Source organism: Sceloporus occidentalis, unplaced genomic scaffold, assembly GCF_023333645.1.
Source record: "Sceloporus occidentalis isolate IW3139 unplaced genomic scaffold, rSceOcc1.0.p SCAF_8, whole genome shotgun sequence".
Classification (NCBI taxonomy): domain Eukaryota; kingdom Metazoa; phylum Chordata; class Lepidosauria; order Squamata; family Phrynosomatidae; genus Sceloporus; species Sceloporus occidentalis.
The window spans coordinates 26,270,542-26,289,476 of NW_028316988.1; the positions used below are offsets into that span (position 1 = coordinate 26,270,542).

General features: G+C 45.2%; 1 protein-coding gene across 3 annotated transcripts in view; it reads left to right on the forward strand.

Moving 5' to 3' along the window:
- The first annotated feature begins 1,503 nt into the window (after positions 1–1,503).
- SH3GL1 (SH3 domain containing GRB2 like 1, endophilin A2) overlaps positions 1,504–18,935 on the forward strand; it is a 31,723-nt gene continuing 14,291 nt past the window's right edge. The window contains exons 1-2 of one of the 3 annotated variants that reach the window (XM_089535674.1): positions 1,504–2,150; positions 2,669–2,811. In XM_089535674.1, the coding sequence (XP_089391800.1) occupies positions 2,767–2,811 (45 nt within the window). In that variant the 5' untranslated portion in view covers positions 1,504–2,150; positions 2,669–2,766. Of the gene's footprint in view, positions 2,151–2,200; positions 2,812–18,935 lie in introns of those variants that run through there. The other 2 variants (XM_089535675.1, XM_089535672.1) reach the window with 2 other exon arrangements.

Sequence of the window (18,935 nt, forward strand, 5' to 3'; positions counted from 1 at the left end):
AACATAACAGGCCTCTCTCCCCCTCAAGATGGTGGTCAGAAGGAGGGCTCTTAGTCTTTCAGGCCAGGCCTCTCTCCTCCTCAAGATGGTGGTCGGAAGGAGGGCTCTTAGTCTTTCAGGCCAGGCCTCTCTCCTCCTCAAGATGGTGGTCGGAAGGAGGGCTCTTAGTCTTTCAGGCCAGGCCTCTCTCCCCGTCAAGATGGTGGTCGGAAGGAGGGCTTTTTCTTCTTTACTACTTTATGTTGGCTGTAGGCTGTAATACGTTCGTTCATTCGTTCGCCCTAACATCCAATTCACAATGGAAAAAAGAAAAGGAAGGAGCGCTGCCTAGTCATCCGCATACCGGACCAACGCTTGGAGCACACAGTATACACAAAACCCACACATACGGACAGATACCTGCACAAGAACTCCAACCATCACCAGGACATCAGAGGGAGAGAAGATCTGCTGGACTTTCCCCTTTCCTTCCCTACTGCCATTCCCCTCTCCTTTTGTGTCTTGTCTCTTGCATGTGTCTTAAGAGGCCGAAAGTCATAAGGCATGCTCCAGTCCTAAGGACTGGAGCATAACTTTGGCACAGCTTCCAGCCTCTTAAGATGCATCTGTCATTTAAACAGCATACCTCCAAAGTTACCTGAAACAGCTTTATTTTGGCCTGTCAGTTCAGGCCCAAAGTTTGGCTACCAGTCCTGCAAAATATCAAAATCAATGTAAATAAAGCATAACAACAACAACAACAACAACAACAATAATTATATTTAAATATTATAAATTCATAATATATCTTATATATATATATATATATATATATATATATATATATATATAAAACAAATAAAATGTATAATATATAATATATACAGTAATATTTATAACATATATAATGTAATATTTAATATACATATGTAAGTATATATAATTATAATGTATATTATATATATTACAAATAAATATAATATATATATATATAATATAGTAATATTTGTAACATATGTATAAAAATGAAATATATTATAATATAATATATCATATATACTAATATTTATATGTAATGTAATATTTTATATGCATATATAAGTATATATAATTATAGTATATAATATATATATAATGTTAATATATAGAATATGTATTACAGGTTAAACTGTTATCTATATAATATATATAGATATATAAAATATTATATTGTGCAAAATATAATTAATGCTATATATTATATACAGCATTATATAAATTACAGTATAATATAATATAATAATACTGTTATCATGATAAATAACAATAATAGCAGTGAGAAAACATGGCCCACATGAGACAAACAAGAGGCACACCTGTGAGGCTGCTTCCCTACCACTAGGGGACGCTCTGGTTCCACGCTCTATGCTCCCTGTCTATTCCTGAGAGGGCGCTCTACCCCTTCCGTCTCTATGGTGTCCAGAAGCGCCGCGGGGAAGGAGGAGGAGGAGTCGGGCCTTCTTTCCGAGGGGCGTCTCCCTCCGCCGTGGAGGGCGTGCGGCGCTTCTGCGCATGCGCGGCTATGAGGGCGGAAGTGACGGCCGCATCACATCCTGAGGGGACGTGGGGCTGAGCTCTGCGCTCAGCTGGAGCCAGAGGCGGCCGTTTGTGTCTCTCTCTCCCCTTCAGTCCGCGTCTCAGTGGCTGTTTTCCTCCTCCTTTCCTCCTCCTAGTGGGACTACTTTGTGTGTCCCTCCGCTCCCTGTCTCCCTGTCTGTCAGTCTCTGCCTGTCTCTCTCTCTGTCCACTCCACTCCCTTCTTCTTCTTCTTCCTCAGCCTTTGATATAGATATTACATGATAGAAATACACTCATATCTGCCTCCTAACTTCTTTTCCAAGCCCCCCTCAGCCTTTTCCTTTCTGCCTCACTGAGGACTACCCTCTTGAGCCCCTTTTTAAAGGAAGAGTTGGGGTTTGGGGCTCCTCTGAGGCTTATTCTTCTTATTCTTCTCATTATTACAGAGCCAAGACACACAACAACATACACAACACTCTCTCTGTGTGTGTTTTGTTGCCACTTTCTATCATTTCCCTGCATTCCTCCATCTAAGACTTATTTCATGATTTGATTTAGAGGGAGAGTGGGTCCCTTTCTCTCTCTCTCTCTCTCAACATCCCTCTATGAATTAGGTAATAATCTGCCTTTTTTGTTGTTGACTTTAGTCCTTTATTTTAAAAAGCCTTTTTTGTCAGGTGATTCTGTCTAAATTGGGGGGGGGGAACCTTATTTTATTCTTCTAAATTAAGAATGCATCTCTCTCACTCTCTATCTATCTATCTACTTTCCTTTTTGAATTAGGTAACAATTTGCCTTTATCATTGCTGCCTTTAGTCTCTCATATATATATATATGTATATATATGTATATATGAGAAGCGCTTGATATATCTCTTTCTTGCTCTCATTTGGGACGACTGTTGTCCTTTTGCTCTTTGCAGTGTGCATTGAGAGATAATTTCCTTCTCTGTGTCTGGAAACCAAAACACTTGCCTTTCTTTCTCTGTCTCTTTTCCCTATGTATTTTGGGGCATGAGAGGAACGCTCTCCTTTTAACCCTCCTCTCCTCCAATCTTTAACTCAAGAGCTGGACTCTGGTCCTAGCCTTTTCCTCCCAGCCCTCTCAAAAGTAGCTTTGTCCCTTTCCTTAGACGCTCCTTGATCCGAAGCGGTGCTCCTGGTCTTCTTTGCCTCCCTCCGATCCCACCGTCTTTGCGGTCTGGTTTTGGGGTCCCCACCAGAAGCCGTCATGTCTGTGGCGGGGCTAAAGAAGCAGTTCTACAAAGCCAGCCAGGTGAGCCAAGAGGATATGTATATATATATATATTGGTGATGTGTGGCTAGATCAAGGTATGCTTGCGCTCAGGTTGCACATGCGCTGCAAAATTAATGCACTTTGGCGCTGCTTTTACCGCTGCGCGCCTCCATTTCTGGCGTACGCTGACCCGAAGGCGAACCTGTCCAGGGGTTGTCTTGGAAAGGCTTCTTCAGAAGAGGTTTGCCATGGCCATCCTCTGAGGCTGAGAGTGTGCGACTTGCCCAAGGCTACGGACACACTGCAGGAATAACCCAGTTTGAGACTGCTTTAACTTCCCTGGCTCAGTGCTAGGGAATCCTGGGCATTGTAGTTTATTGTGGCACCGCAGGAGACTGCTCTCAGAGGCGCTACAAGATCTCTCCGCGTATCGATTCCACAGACTAACACGGCTATATCTTTGAATCCTCACAGAACTACAGTTCCCAGAATCCCTAGCGTTGAGCCAGGGCAGTTAAAGCAGTCTCAGACTGGGCGGTTTCTCCAGTGTCAGTTTTTCATGGCCAAACAGAGACTCGAAGCCTGGTTTCCAGAACTGTACTCCCAACACTCAGGCCAGGCTTCAACTGGCCATGGCTCATTGCTGTGGAATGCTGGGACCTGTAGTTTTGTGAGCTGTTGAGCCTTCACTGTCAGGAAACGCTGGTGCCACAACAAACTACAGATCCCAGGATTTTGTTGCAAGTAGCCATGGTGTCAAACTGCATTATTTCTGCAAGGCAAATGCAGCCTCTGTCTCGCTCTTGATAACATCTAATCCCAGGAGAGGCGTGCAAAGGGATCTTGTAGCGCCTTTGAGACTAAATGAGGGAAAGAGGTTAAATCTTAGAGCTGGAAGGGGTCCCAGAGGCCAGCCAAACCTACCCTCTTCTGCCATGCAAGGATACACAACCAAAGCACTCCCGACAGATGGCCATCCAGCTTCGGTTTAAACCATCAGGGCTTTTGAAGGAGACTTAAATTTCCTGCTGCCAAATGTCTTTCTCTCAGCCTCAAAGGTGTGCTACAAAGATCCCTTTGCAAACAGGTCCAGACTGACACAGCGGTGTCTTTGAATCAGAAGAGGCAGGCATTTCCCACTGATCTGGCCTTTCAAAGAAAAAGGTTCAATTGTTTACGCCTCGCTGTGGTTGTGGTTGTGCGCCGTCAAGTTGTTTCCAACGCCTGAGCCAAATCTTATAGCCAAATCTGATCACTGCATTTCCTTAGCAAGATTTGTTCCGAGGGCATTTGCTATGGGTTTGCTCTGTGAATTATTGACTGGTTGTTTTAAGCGTTGTTGTTTGTTGTTGCTTGCCGTCAAGTCTGTCTTGATTTTTGGTGACCCTGTGAACGAGAGACCTCCAAAATCCCTGGCGATCGAAGGGCCTTCTATTCTGGTCTTGCAAACTATGGGCCCTCTACAGACAGGCTAAAATAAAGCTGCTTCGGGTCACTTTGGAGGTATGGTGTTTCAATGATGCATGCGTCCTAAGAGTCCAGAAGCTGCACCAAAGCTGCACTCCAGTCCTTAGGACTGGATCATGGCTTTGGTGTGGCTTCCGGACTCTTAGGACGCATGCATCATTTTAACAGCATACCTCCAAAGTGACTTGAAGCAGCTTTATTTTGGCCTGTCTGTATGGGTATGGTTTCTTTAATTGAGTTAATCATAATGTGGTTTTCTTTCTTTTCCCACTGCCAATGAACTATGTCTTCTGATTCTGTGTCCAAAGTATGACAGCCTCATTTTCGGCATCCTCACTGGCTTTGCTTTGTCTGTCGTCGTGTGCCTTCAAGTCCTTTCCGACTTATGACAGCCCTGAGGTGAACCTGCCATGGAGTAAATACAATAATTTCTTTTTGTAGAGGTTTGAAAACCATTTCAAGGGTTCTTCCAGAGTAAAAAGCATGACAAAGGCTGGGACCTGGGAGCTCCAGTTTGTTGTCCCCAGTGGGTCATGAAACTTGGTGACGGAGGTTGCGTGCCTTCAAGTCGTTTCCGGCTTATGTTTCCTAAGACTGTCATGGGGCTTTCTTGGCCAGATTTCTTCAGAGTTGCCTTCCTCTGAGGCTGAGAGTGTGTGACTTTCCCAGGGTCACCCAATGGGTTTCATGGCTAAGCAGTGATTCGAACCCTGGTCTCCAGAGTCATATACCACACTCTTGAAACGTATTTGGAATGAAACAGAAACCTTGGGCCAGCCGTTCTCCCTCTCATCCAGACCTACCTCACAGGACTATTGTGAAAATAACATAAAAAGGATATACTACACTCACAACAAATAAAAATATGAAGTAAGTCCTGTGTAGGACTTTCTCCACTTTCAGACCTGCCACAGACCCCAGAAATACAGCAGTTCGACTGCCATGCCTCCATCCTGGGGAGATTTGTAGTTTGGTGAGGTATTCAGTTCCGTCTGTCTGAGAATTCGGGTGCCTTACCAAACTACAAATCCCAGGAGTCTGTAGGATAGAGGAAGGGCAGTTCAAATGGTGTCAAACTGCTTTATTTCTGCCGTGCGGATACATCTTTTCTCACATCTCCAGAACATCAAGGGAGCCGTCGTGGCAAAGTGGTTTGTGGCTGGTTGCATTTTCTAAGGATGCTCAATCCTCTTCAGGCTGTTTTTTGGGGTGTTTACCAAACGCACGCACCTCTTGGGTTTCCCCCCCAAAACCAAAACTGTTTAAAATGCTGCACAGCTTGATGATCTTCCAAGCCCTTCCTTGTCTGTGATTTCTCTTCCCCTTTTCTGGTCCTATCTGTGAGTTGCTTGGAAGTCTGCATCTTCTTGAGTCAGAATTGCTAGAATGGCTTCTCCTCTGAAAGGGCCTTCCTTGAAACGGCCTTTTTGACCCTACCTTGGAAAACCTTGCATCGGGGAATGCGCTTTTTCGAAGGAAATTGGGAGGAAGTAAAACGCTCATTGCGGCGCTTTTAAGATAGTAACCATTTGCTGTCGTGACTAAAAAGTAATGATGCAAAAGTTAACTTGTCCCCTATTCCCCCGTTTTGTGAAAACTCGCACTTTGCAACAAATCCTTGGGTTGTCTAAGAACTACCTGGATTACTCTGATTTAGGGCCATGGGTGGTCATGTTTGTGTAAGCGCTTTTTAGTGTGGTTGTTAATTGCAACTTTGACTTGCGACGACCCTAAGAATGAGAGACCTCCAAGACACCCTGTTAGTAAAGTGATAGCTGTCCATTACTTGGTGTGACTTTTTGAGTGGGACCTTTAGAGCTGAGGAGAGAACGGCATGAGCTGTCTTCACAATTTAAATTCAGTTTAAATTTTACAGGGGGTCTTGGTATCCGCTGGGGTTTGGTTCCAGGACCCACCATTCGGAAAGACATAAAGCACTCCCAGCTGATGGTCACCCAGCCTCTGTTTAAAAAGGAGACGCCACCGCCCTCGGAGGCAGTGTGTTCCACTGTCAAACAGCTCTTTAAAACATTTGGTGTTAATGGTTGTGGTTGTGTGCCTTCAAGTCATTTCCAACTTACGGTGACTCTAAGGCAAGCCTGTCATGGGGTTTTCTTGGCCAGACTGGTTCAGAGAAGGGTTGCCATTGCCTTCCCCTGAGGCTGAGAGCATGTGGCTTGCCCTCAGTCACACAGTCAGTCTCATTGCTGACCTGAGAATCGAACCCCGGTCTCCAGTCCGAGTTCGTCTGCCAGATAGTCCAAATCTGAGCCATGGAAGGCTTAATCGTGCTTTGCATTGTTTTACTGCATTCATGTCTAGATAATGGGCTTGCCACTGGGGTCTCTCATTGGCTTCTGTGGGCACAGCAAGTGGGACTAGGTAGGTCTCTGGTCACCTCTGCTAGGGCTCTTCTTATGGGCTTATGTTCTTACTTTAAGCAGGCTTAATTTTAAGAGCGTGTGGGCTGCGGCGTCTTCGGAAACGCGGGCAGCTAAAAATTGCATCTGGCAGAAGCTGGGACCCTCAGGACAGCGGAAAGGGCAAGTTTTAATTGGCAACGTTTTGCATAATAGGAGGAAGTGGATACCAGATGATGCTGCCTTGCCAGGGGAAAAGTCAGTGTGGGTCATCGGGAAATCATAATAGCCAAAAAAAATGAGGGGGACCCTGGTACCCCAAAACTAATTTGGAGGCAAGCGGGGATGTTCAGATTGAGTCTCCCTTCTCTACAATTTCAAAATCCTTTTATGCCAAGCTAGGACAGTGGGAGATGGGGCTTGAGATCCCCAGTTGGTCATAGAAACCTACCTAGTGACTTCGCCTGGGGAAGAGAAGATGGAAGGAAGTTAGAATGGTTTCAAGTTACAGGAGGATAGATTTTGGCTGAACATAGAAGGAACATCTGGACAGTAAGGCCAGTTTGGCAATGGAGCCAATTGCCAAGAGAAATGGTAGAGTCTCTTTCTTTGGATGTCTTCCAAAAGAGGCTGGAAGCTCCCTGCTAGGGTCGCTTTAGCTGGAGATCCTGCAGCGAGCAGAGGCTTGGACCCACTAAGCCTCTTCCAATGCAGCGATGCTACGTAATATGTTGCCTGTACTGTAGTTGGCTTTTCGCCTTTAGTCCCTTAGGAATGTTATCTTGCTGTTTGCATTCATTCAGAAAGGCAATGCCCTTTCTGCACCTGTGCCATTCACGTGAAGAGATGAATAGAGAGGATTTCTCCAGGAAGAGAAAAAACACCTAAGAGGTGCAATTTGCTTCTCTAAAGAAAAAGAAAGGGGCTACATTCTCCTCCCATATTTGTTGGGGCTATTGACACAGGACCCCTGTTCAAGTGGGGAAAACACAAATAAAAAACCACCGTTTTTTAAACCTGAGAGAACACATCTCTAAGTCCTCCGGCACAACTTATGGTCAACATCCATCAGACTTTGACCACAGAATTGTGCTGGAGCACCTACAAATACCTACAGAAGTGTTCTCTCTTGGAATCTATGGGTCCTCCCATGCAACATCTGGCGGAAAGTACCCATAGAGTCACGCTGGAGGACCTAGAAATTCCTAGAGGGAACATATTAAGCAAATCAGCAAAAGTCAAATCCGCAGATGTGGAGGACCGACTGCCTCTTTTCCTCCATGGCCCAGTGGTCCGGAGCAGAAACATCTTTGTGCTCCCTCTGACTTCCTTCGCCTTCTCTTCCCCTCCCCTCCCAGCAAGGATATCTGCTGAGGCCTCCTGGCAGAGCAGATGGCTCCCTATTGTTCTCTCAGCACCTCAATCTTCCTCTGTCATGCTGCCTGCGTTAAAACCCAACTTCATGGTGGGGTGTGTGCAAACCATCTGCCTCCTTTCTTCGCTGGAGACTTGTAAACTTCCTCTGCCTGAAACCCACCGGCCACCTGAGAACACCAAAAGATTTGGTTTCGCTCACTTCTTTGATAATAGTTTGGGAGCTCTCAGGAGGCTCATCTTGCTGCAGCCGAGTCTGCTTTGTCCCCAGGCTGTGGGAAAAAACGCTTTGCAGAGAGATTTGTGGTTCAGAAATGGGAGGAAGTGGTGGTCTTGTTGCACCCAGAAGCAGAATTCAGTGGAAAGGTCAACAAGGGGTGAGTGGATGGGTGAGTGGGCTCAAGTGAGGGAATAGTATGTCCATTTCAGCCCACTGTTGTCTAGTATGTTTAGTGTGGTGTCCAGATCATGATCAACACCTAAGGACTGGAGAGCGGTACAGGATCAGGCCAAAGACCTCCTGGCTCAGATGTTCTTTTTCAACTAGAGATAGGACCAGAGTGCAATACCACCCTCCTTCTCACATTGGACATAGAGCAAAGGATTCAAACTACATAACTTTAGCATGAAAATATAGTCTCTAGAAATTTTCTAGGTCCTCCAACATGATTCTGTGGTATATAGTGGGCCCTTGGTATCCTCTGGGGTTTGGTTCCAGGCCCCTCTGTGGATACCAAAATCCATGGATGCTCATGTCCTATTAAATATAATGGGATAGTAAAATGTTGTTCCTTATAGAAAAGGGCAAAATTAAAGTTTGCCTATGGGAATTGGTATATTTTTAAAGTATTTTTCAAGCTGTGGATGCTTGAATCCATGGGTAAAAAAAATCCATGGATAAGGAGGGTTGACTGTACTTCCAGCTGAAGTTGACCATAGAGTCACACTGGAGGACCTAGAAATGCCTAGAGAGGTGATCTCACTAGGAATCTCTAGGTCCTCCATTTTGAATCTGGGGTCCCCTTCCACTGGTAGTCATTCATTTCAATAGGGTTTGCTGTTATCCATGGTTTTGTGTTTGCACAGTACGTCTGGAGACATATCCTCCGCGGATACAGAAATTGTACTCAACTTTCTCATGACCACTTAATCACGTATTTAAAACAGAGATGTCCATCTTCCCACACTCAGGAGTAACCAACAAGGCAGTGCTTCAGCAGAGTCCAAACTGAAACAGAACCTGAGGATGGTCATGTTCAGCCCAAACCATCCCATGACTTTCTTCCTAAATGTGGTCGTTTTCCTCTTCCCTCCTCATTCCTTTTTCCCTTTCTTTCACATCTTTCAGATTATAAACCTACAAGCAGAGAATGTGTTATTGTTTGGGCCGTGGGTTTGCTTCCTTGGGACTCTTTTGGGTCCACAGGGTGATGCAGAATATACCCAGTGCATATAAAAACATTTGGTACATTTTGGTATGCACGGTGTAATATAAAATGATTGTATGTACAGCGCTGTGTAAATTTACAGCGCTTTATAAATAAAGGTTAATAATAATAATAATAATAATAATAATAATATCAATATTTAGTGTGGCTTACAAGTGATGTAAAGTAGTGGTAAAGAGGGAAATGAGTGATGGTCAAGAAAGAAAGGGTGCATTTTCGTTTACTATGAAAAAAGGAAGAGCAGGGCTACAGCTACCATTGGAAAAAAACAGGGTATCAACATAATGTCCCAGTTGGTGGATTCTGGGAGTTGTCATTCCAAACTCTGGTTTTCTGTACACTTTCCTGTTCAAATTGTAGTATTCTCTGGCTTTGATTCTCATAATGCTTCTCGTAATGCAGGAAACTGAGGCTTTAGGAATTTCCTGCAGACTGTCGGAAGTACTAACCATTTATTACTATTTACAATTATAGTTGGTGACTTATTTACTAAGAAACGGGCAGACTTCTTAAGAGCCTTCGGAGGCTGGCAGGGCTTGGCAGTTCAGGTTTATGCCTTGGAAGGGTCACGTACAGTAGGTCTCTTCTCAGATTTACATCCTTCTGCCTGCGGTTAAGTGCAGCAAAGCAATGGGGTATGGCTTCATTATGCAGGGAGGCCATTATGCAATGAATGCCCTTCCTGTTTCCCCACTCTCCAGCCCCTTTCCTGAAGGGCTGCTCAAAATCTTCAAAGGGGGAAACATCTTTCCTATTGTTTGAAGCTGTCCACGCTTTGTTGTTGTGTGGTTTCACGTTGTGCCGACCATAAGGCAAACCTGTCACGGGGTTTTCTTGGCAAGGTTTGTTGAGAGATGGAGGTTGCCATTGCCTCCCTCAGAGGCTGAGAAAGTAGGACTTGCTCAAAATCACTTAGTGGGTTTCCATGGACAAGTGGGGATTCGAACCCTGGTCTCCTGACACGATATATGCCTCTTCTTCTGCCTGCCTTTGCGCTTTCAAAAACAAAACTGTTGACACTCAAAAGGAAAAGACAACTGGTATAGATAAAGTAGAGGTTTGGGAGAATGGTCCCTTCAACCAGGCATTAGTCTAAAATCCCCATTATCCCTCACTAGGTGGGGATCATGGGGGCTGTAGTCACACATCCTTGGAGGATGTTCCTCTAAAAGAACTCTCTGAGTGATTTAAAAGACCAGAAAGTCCCAGATTGCATTGCTGAGCTTTCCAATTTTATTTTGGAGATCTGTCCAAGTTTTGTTGATCCCAGAATGTTTTCTCTCAGAGACTTTGGTTTATTTCAACCCAGTATAAAATCTGGAAACAGCAGGGACAAAATCTGGGATTTGTCAATCCATCTGAATGCACCCTGAGAGCAACAAACTACAGTGGGCCCTTGATATCGCCTGGGATTTGGTTCCAGGACCCTGCTCCCATGGGTGCGTTACAGACTGCCCCAAACAGGCGGTCTTGTGCTGCTGCTGGTTGCTGCGTCAGGGAACCGCAGCAGCCAAACCGTGTGGTTCCCGGGTACAGCAAGAAAGAAGCGCCAAAATGGCGCTTCTTTCTGCGCCCTGGAAGTGGCGCCGCAAGGTGCGAGGCGCGCACTCGCTGCGTCACTTCCGCCACGTGACGTCCAGACGCTATGCGTCCACAACATCAAAATGACGGCACCCATCTGTATAGGGTGCCGCCATTTTGACGCACTTGTTATGCGCGAGGGGCAAGGCGCGTCAGGAAGCGCCTCCCCTCGCGCGTAATGACGACGCCTCATGGGCCCGTCTGTAACGCGCCATGGATACCAAAATCCATGGATGCTCAAGTCCCATTAAATACAATGGATAGTAAAATGGTATCCTTTATATAAAATGGTAAAATCAAGGTTTGCTTTTTAGATTTTAAGCAAGAATCCGTGGATAAGAAGGGCCAACTGTGTAAGGATGTCATATGGAAGAAGAGAGCCGGTATGGCATGGTGGTTTGGGTGTTGGACTATAACTCTGGAGACCAGGGTTCGATTCCCAGCTCGGCCATGAAACCCACTGAGGGAATATGGGAAAGTCATACGCTCTCAGCCTCAGGGGAAGGCAGTGGCAAGCCACCTCTCAAGAAATCTTGCCGAGGAAAACCCCATGATAGTGTCACCATAAGTCAAAGACAACTTTGAAGGCACACAACAACAAGCAAACATATGAAGAAGGAGCAAGCTTGTTTTCTGCATCTCCAGAGACTAGGACACAGAACAACAACCTACAGGAAAAGAGATTCCACCTCAACATTAGGAAGAACTTCATGACAGTAAGAACTGTTCCACAGTGGAAGACGTTTCCTCAGATTGTGTTGGAGTCTCCTTTGGAGGTTTTCAAACAGAGGCTGGATGGCCATCTGTCAGGAATACTTTGATTGTGTATTCCTGCATGGCCAAATGGGGTTGTTTGGATGGCCCTTGGGGTCCCTTCCAACTCTATGTTTCTATGAAACTGGAAGAGAGAGTGCAAAACACGGTTGTCCCAAAGAGCTGAAGAAAGTGGAAATGCCTGGGTTTGGTACCCGTTCTTGCTTGCCCTGGCCACTGTTTTTCCTGCCTCCGCTGTTTTCTGCTCTCAACCATGACAGGCCTCCGTGGGAGTCGCTGGGAACATACGAAGCAGTGCTACGTTTGTTGGCTTCCTTTCCTCTCCTGGAGAAACTGGAACGCCTGCCTACACCCTCAGAAGCTTGGCAGCAATCTCCCCAACATGTGCGAAAAATGTTTCCCTGGCTGTTTTCTCCAAAACTAGAGCAGGAGAAGATGCCAATTTTTTAAAAAAGCGCTTGCAGAGGAATTTTAAATCCTGCCTTTAAAAAAAAGTATGTTTTTATGTTAGTGTTTGCCCTAGTTTTCTAAAATAGTCTTTTTAAAAAACATGCGTTATGACAAGCAGTAGCGTATCAGCACAACCAGAAAAGAAAAATGGCCATAGGACAACAGTGAAAGCAAACTAGGAAAAGGACAACACAGTCAACCAAGCAACACAGACTCTGAATTCAAATTTAGCTCAATACAGGTTGAGTCTTCCTTATCCAAAATGCATGGAACCAGAAGTGTTTTGGATTTTTAAAAAGGTGGGACCCAGTATACCTAGAAAATTCATATATGTTTCATATGTATATATATAGTTGGCCCTTGGTATCCACTGAGGTTGGTTCCTGGACCCCCCTTGGATACCAAAATTGGTGGATGTTCAAGCCCCATTAAATACAACGATGTCCCTATATAAAATGGCAAAATCAAGGCTTACTTGTTGGAATTAATGCATTTAAAAAAATGTTTTCAGTGTGTGGATGCCTGACTCCATGGATAAAATAAATTCATGGATATGGACGGCCAACTGTACACATTATACACTTAACCTGAAGTTAATTTTATACACAATATTTGAAATAATTTTGTGCATAGAACAAAGTTTGTGTACACAGAAGGCTCACAATACCAACAATAAGGAATAGGCGCTTTAGCCTCAGCAGCAGTTGCAGAGCAGCTGCTTTACATGCCAAAGGACTCAAGTTCAGTGTTGGAGAAGTCACTTTTAAAAGGAAGAGATAGCAGGGGGTGGGATTCCTCTCTGCCCAAAATCTTGAGGGCTGCTGCAGGGAAGACCAGCTTACAAAGTCCAGTGATTTTACTTGGCATTTGGCTTGCATTCAGATCAACGTGGCTGGTGCCAGAGACCGCAAACCAGCTATACTTGGACCAGGCCAGTCTCCTTTTCTAAACACAGTGTGGGAAATAAACCTGGCCCATTCCTTCACCTGTTTGCTGTGTGTTGTGATCCCTTGAACAAAGAGGTGGAGGAACCTATTCTCTTTGGGAAAGGCCTTGCTCAGGTAGAGCTGTTTCCCCGGGTGTTGCCTGCCAGGCTCCCAAGGTATGTGGCTAGTATTGTTTGTCTAGTCTTGCTTCTCTGCCCTCAGGAAAGTCTTGGGTGTTGGTTCACACATCGGCTGATCGGCCGGGTTACTGGCTTTCTTGAAATTGGCATTCCTAAACGGGGAGGGATCATGCATCCCTAAAAAACGATTGGGCCAACCATGAGGAATCGCTTCCTTCAATGTCTTGCCTCCATCTACTCAGATCATGTCTATCCAGCTATTCCTGTTCCTCTTATACTCCTTTCCATTACTTTTTCCTCCATCTTTTCAACTTTCCATTGCTGCTTAGCAGACCTGAATTGCTCTGATGCCTTCTCCCTAAATCATGTTTGCTTTTCTGCAAACAGTTGTTCCAGAGGATGAAGATCATGCCATTCATGGGCCATGTGGAGGAATCTCATAAGACAGGAATCACATCTATAGGTTGACTCTCTTGCACTGTTTGCCATCCAAAAGTATTTAGTTTTCAAACCCAGAAATGGGTTTCTGGTCATGTCTGGATTTCGTTTTTTTGATGGTATGTTTGGTAGCTTGTAACGTGGGTCCTGGGGGCAGACAGTTGACCCATGGCCTTGCCCCAGTTTCCCAATCCTGCTATAGGGAGAAGCAAGAGAATTAGGAACCTTCTCTAAAACTCATATCAAATGCAGAGTGTGTGTGTGTTTAAACAGGCTTAACCTGCTGTGTCCTGAGTCACACTGACCCTGCCTGGCCCTTGCAGAGCTTGTTGGTTCTCACAAACAGGAACAGCATGCGTAAGAAATCCTGGAGGTTTATTTATTTCGCCTCTGGACCTCCTTTACAGGTGTCATTGTTGTTCTAGCAAGAGGCCTGGAAAATATTAACAACAGCCAGTGGTTTTATATATATATATATATATATATATATAGAGAGAGAGAGAGAGAGAGAGAGAGAGAGATAAATAATTGATTTTTAAAAAAAACTAGGAGTGTGGGTTTTTTAAAAAGTCATTTGGGTCAAACCATGGTTTAAACTAACCTAGATTAAACCATGGTTTAAGCCAGTGATTCCCAAACTTTGGTCCTCCAGATTTTTGGAGTTCAGCTCCCAGAATTCTCATCTGGAGGATCAAAGTTTGGGAACCACTAGTTTAAGCTACCCTGATTTAAACTATGTGAACGTAACCCTATTAAGAGCCTTTGACCTTGCCCTAGTTGTTCACCTGCCTTAACCTGTCCACCTTTTACGGCGTCAACAAACACGAGAAATATCTGTGCCATTCCTCATCTGGAGCTATGTTTTTTATTGGCTAGAAACGATCTGGCTGTTTGGACACCTGGCTTTGCATTTGTATTTTGTGTGTGTGTATAGCTCTGTCGTTGCTTTTCAGAACGCGGGCTGTAAATGATTAATAAAGCAATTATTCAATCCTTTTCATAGATGACTCAGGACTCCACCTAGGTAACTCTGCTGCTCCCCAACTGTTGTCGTACGGTTCCAACTCTTCCGCCCCCACTGATCCCATGAGGAAGGAGGCGTTTGCCTGCTAGGACTGGTGCTTTCGTTGCTTGAGTTTTGCCTTGAAAACCACCAGTCAGCTGCTTCCGTCCAGCTTTGTGTGTGTGTGTCTGTGCCTTCAAGGTGCCTGTCGACGTACGGTGACCCTATGAGTTCTGTAGGGTTTTCTCAAGGAATCCTGAGAGGTGGTTTGGCCAGTTTCTTCCTCTGTAGTACAGTCTGCAGTATCCACAGATTCTTTATCCACAAATTCAACCATCCACAGCTTGAAAACATTCAGAACAACTATGAATTTCAGAAAGCAAACCTTGATTTTGCCATTGTGTTTAAGGGGCACCATTACATCATATTTAATGGGACATGAGCATCCATGGATTTTGGTATCCACAGGGTATCCTGGAGCCAAACTCCAAGGAATACCAAGGACCCACTGTATAGCCGATAGCACTCAGGGTTCGTTGGGGTTCTCCAGGGCCGAGCCTGCTTGGTGTCCAAGATCAGATGGGATCTGGTGCCTTTAGGTCAGAAAGGGAGAGAATCAGACATAAACACATGCATTGTTGGGGTTAAGGACCAGCTTAAAACTGAGCACAATCTAGTAACTGGAATACGTGACGTAAAATATTGAAGTATTTGAATATTGAAGTATTGAAGCATGGCTACTTCAGTATCTTATGTCACATATTCTGGTTGCCAGATTCATAGCATTAGAGTCATAGAATTGCAGTACCATGGATTTGGAAGGGGCCCCCATAAGCCATCATCTGCTTCATGGATCTCCAGCCAAAGCATCTCTAACTAGACTTGCAGTGATTCCCAAACTTTGGTCTTTCAGGTTTTTGGACTTCAGCTCCCAGAATTCCTCAGTGTTGGTCAAGCTGACTGGGGCTTCTGGGAACTGAAGTTCAAAACATATGGAGAACCAAAGTTTGGGAACCACTGAGCTAGAGCATCCCCAACAGATAACTATCCAGCTTCCTTTGGAAGACACCCAGAGAAAGAGATCCCGTTGCCTCTCTAGCTCTTGATGGTAAGAGCTGTTCAACACTGGAAGATGCTGCCATGGAGGGTAGTGGAGTCCCCCACTCCTGAGGTTTTCAAGCAGAAGCTGGATGGCCATCTGTCAGGAGGGCTTTGGTTGTCCATGGTAGAAGGGGGTTGAACTGGATGCCCCTTTGGGGTCTCTTCCAACTCTAGGATGCAATAGCCTACTCTCCTCTTGTCATAAAAACCAACCACCTGCATGAACTTTTGCTCATCCCCGCTGCAACCTCCCGGAAGTGTGTGTTCTTCTACTGTGTGTTTTGTTCTCAACATTGTGCTCCATTCTCAGCCTTTGTGAATTTCCCTCTCTTCTCCCCTTGAAATTCAGGGTTTTTTAAAAAAAAAATTAAAAAGGCACACATCCTCCTTTTCACTGGTGGCTTCCTTTACCGCATCCCATCAAACTGCAAACCCATCGCTTTTAGAGACTGGTGCTTGTTGACAGGAAACAGACAGATCCAGACCCCTCATCATGACCTTTCCCTGGACCCTGCCCAGCTGTGGAGGAAAGAAAGTAGGAACCACAGAGTTAAGGAGTAGTCAGAACCATAGATTGAAGTAGGAACCATAGATTTCTGTTCAGTGCGCGTGTCCCACCTGTAGGTCATCCCAGCCTTACTCCTTGGCATGTCCACCCAGAGTTGGCAAAGACCTGAGACCACAAAGGAGTTCCTTCCAGCTGGTATAGACAAAGCCAGGGCACACTCCAGCATTTGGAAGACAACATTTTGGGCTCCTCTATAGGACTGCATTGCCACAGCTGCCATTTTGGGTGATGCCACATCAGTCATCTTTTGGAAAAAATGTTCAACAGATGGGTTTGGGGACTGAAAAACTTGGAAATGGAGAAATTTGGGGTGTACCTTGGTTTGTTGTGGGCTGCAGTTGGCCCCCTCACCTATAAGATTACATGATTGTCATACAGTACAGACCATACTGTTGTTGTTGTGTCTCTTGAAGTCGAGTCTGACTTACGGCGACTTTATCGTGGTGTTTTCCTGGCCAGGTTTCTTCAGAGGGGGTTTACCATTGCCCTCCTCCAAGGCTGAGAGTGCGTTCACTTACCCAGGGTCACCCAGTGGTTTTTCATGCTTGACCAGGAATTCAAACACCAAGGCCTAGTCCAACACTCAAACCACGAGGCCATGGTGGCTTCTTCGGAAGCCATAGAAAGCTTCTGCAAGTCCTTCCTATCCATATTTCAGATACAAATTAGAAGAACTTTTGCACATCTTAGAGATTCTTTCTGGGCTTGGGTACCAACGATACGTCATCTTATAAATGTTTCTTCCCTAAGATCATAACTTTTTTGAGCCCTTCCCTCCACAAGATCTCTTCTATGTGTGTTTTGTGTTTGCAGCTCTCAAATCTTCCTCCCAACCCAGCAGCTTCAGCAGAGAGCAAGCCAAGCTAAGCCTGGCCTGGTATGCAGGGGTGAGTGGGTGGGAGGGACGGAGTTTCCCCCTTGACACACTTGGCCCGGTCTTAGGTTTTTCGGAGGGGGGGGGAATGGAGGAAGCAAGGGGGGTCTGCAATGACAGCCAGCAGTGGATGGAACTGGGCCCATTACGTGCAAGCTGGATTTGACTACATCAGCACTACTGCAAATGGGAGATGGCTTCTCCCTCCTCCTCATTCTGACTCAAGGGGAAGACATCGAAAATACTGCTTTCTTGTGTTGTCATCTTCCAACTGCAAGAAAGCCATTGTGGATGGGCAGTTAGAGTAATAACGGTTGGCTAGGATGTGAGCGACCCAGGTTTCTAGTCCTCACTGAGCTAGCTGCCATTTTGGGACTCAGACGAGAACATCTTCTACAGCTTATGACATCTGGCCAGGATAATTTTAAACATCTGCTGTTTCTTCCTCCCTCCTTTCTAAGTTTTGTAATACAGGCATTCCTCCGCATCTGGATTCTGCATCCACCAGTTCAACCATCTACAGATTGAAGATGTTTTTTAAGAATTTCCAAAAGTAAACCTTGATTTTGCACTTTATATAAAGGACACCATTTTACTATGCCATTGAATATAATGGGACTTGAGCATCCATGGGTTTTGGTATCTACAGGGGAACTTGGCACCAAACCCCAAGACTCCAATTTGCCTCTTTTATGATATTTAGCAATCCGTTAAGAATTCTTCCATTAAGGTTAAAAGAGCCACCGTAGTGTGTGGTTTGAACGTTCGACTACAACTCTGGAGACCAGGGTTAGAATCCTTATTTGACCATGGAAATCCACAGGAACGTCACTCTCTCTTAGCCTCAGAGGAAAACTTTGACTTTGGGAAAGTCACGCTCTCTCTCAGCCTCAGAGGAAGAGAGAGGTGCAGCCCCTCTGAACAAACCTTGCCAATCTAAGTGAGACGTTTTACCTCTTAATCCCAACCCTGGGGGAAAAAATTAAGCCAAAATGATGCAATGGCGTGGCCTGTCTCCCTCCACAGTTGCACATGCCCAGGCTTCAGTTTGCACAAACCACAGAGAGAGAAAGAGATTTGGATATGATTGGTAGCAGTGATTTGTTCCAGAGTAGATGCTCCAGACCTTCTTGCGGCTACAAAAGAAGGGAGGAAGCATGCCCAAGGCCTATTTTACAAGGAAGCAAACGCTTCCTGCAAAATCACAACCAGGCCTTTAGGTCTGCTGTGACAACTAACATTGCAAATGCTCCTGTCGTTCCCCCTAAATCAGGATTCAGGGCCAGTTGAGAACCTTGGTTCAGACGAAACCCTGGTTGTTATTAACCAAGGCTACCATTGGAACCAATGATCAAAGGGTTCAATGCGATTTGAAACCAGTTTTCCTGTGTTTCCTTTGCCTCTTCCTCCTCCTCATTCTTCCCACAGAAGTGTTCAGAGATGCTGTGGGTAGTCTTTCCTCCAGACAATCTGCTGGGCTGACCTGTTTAGTTTCTTCAGAGGCGCCATGTTATAGCCTTTCATTTCCTCTACTGGGCCGGTTGAACCACATCTCCCTCGTTGCCCAACGTTCTGGCTTGTGCAGTTTGTTGTTCAAGGTGCATTTGGCCCAACTTTGTTATCCTTTATCATGCCTTGAATTTTGTCAGTTGCAGCCTC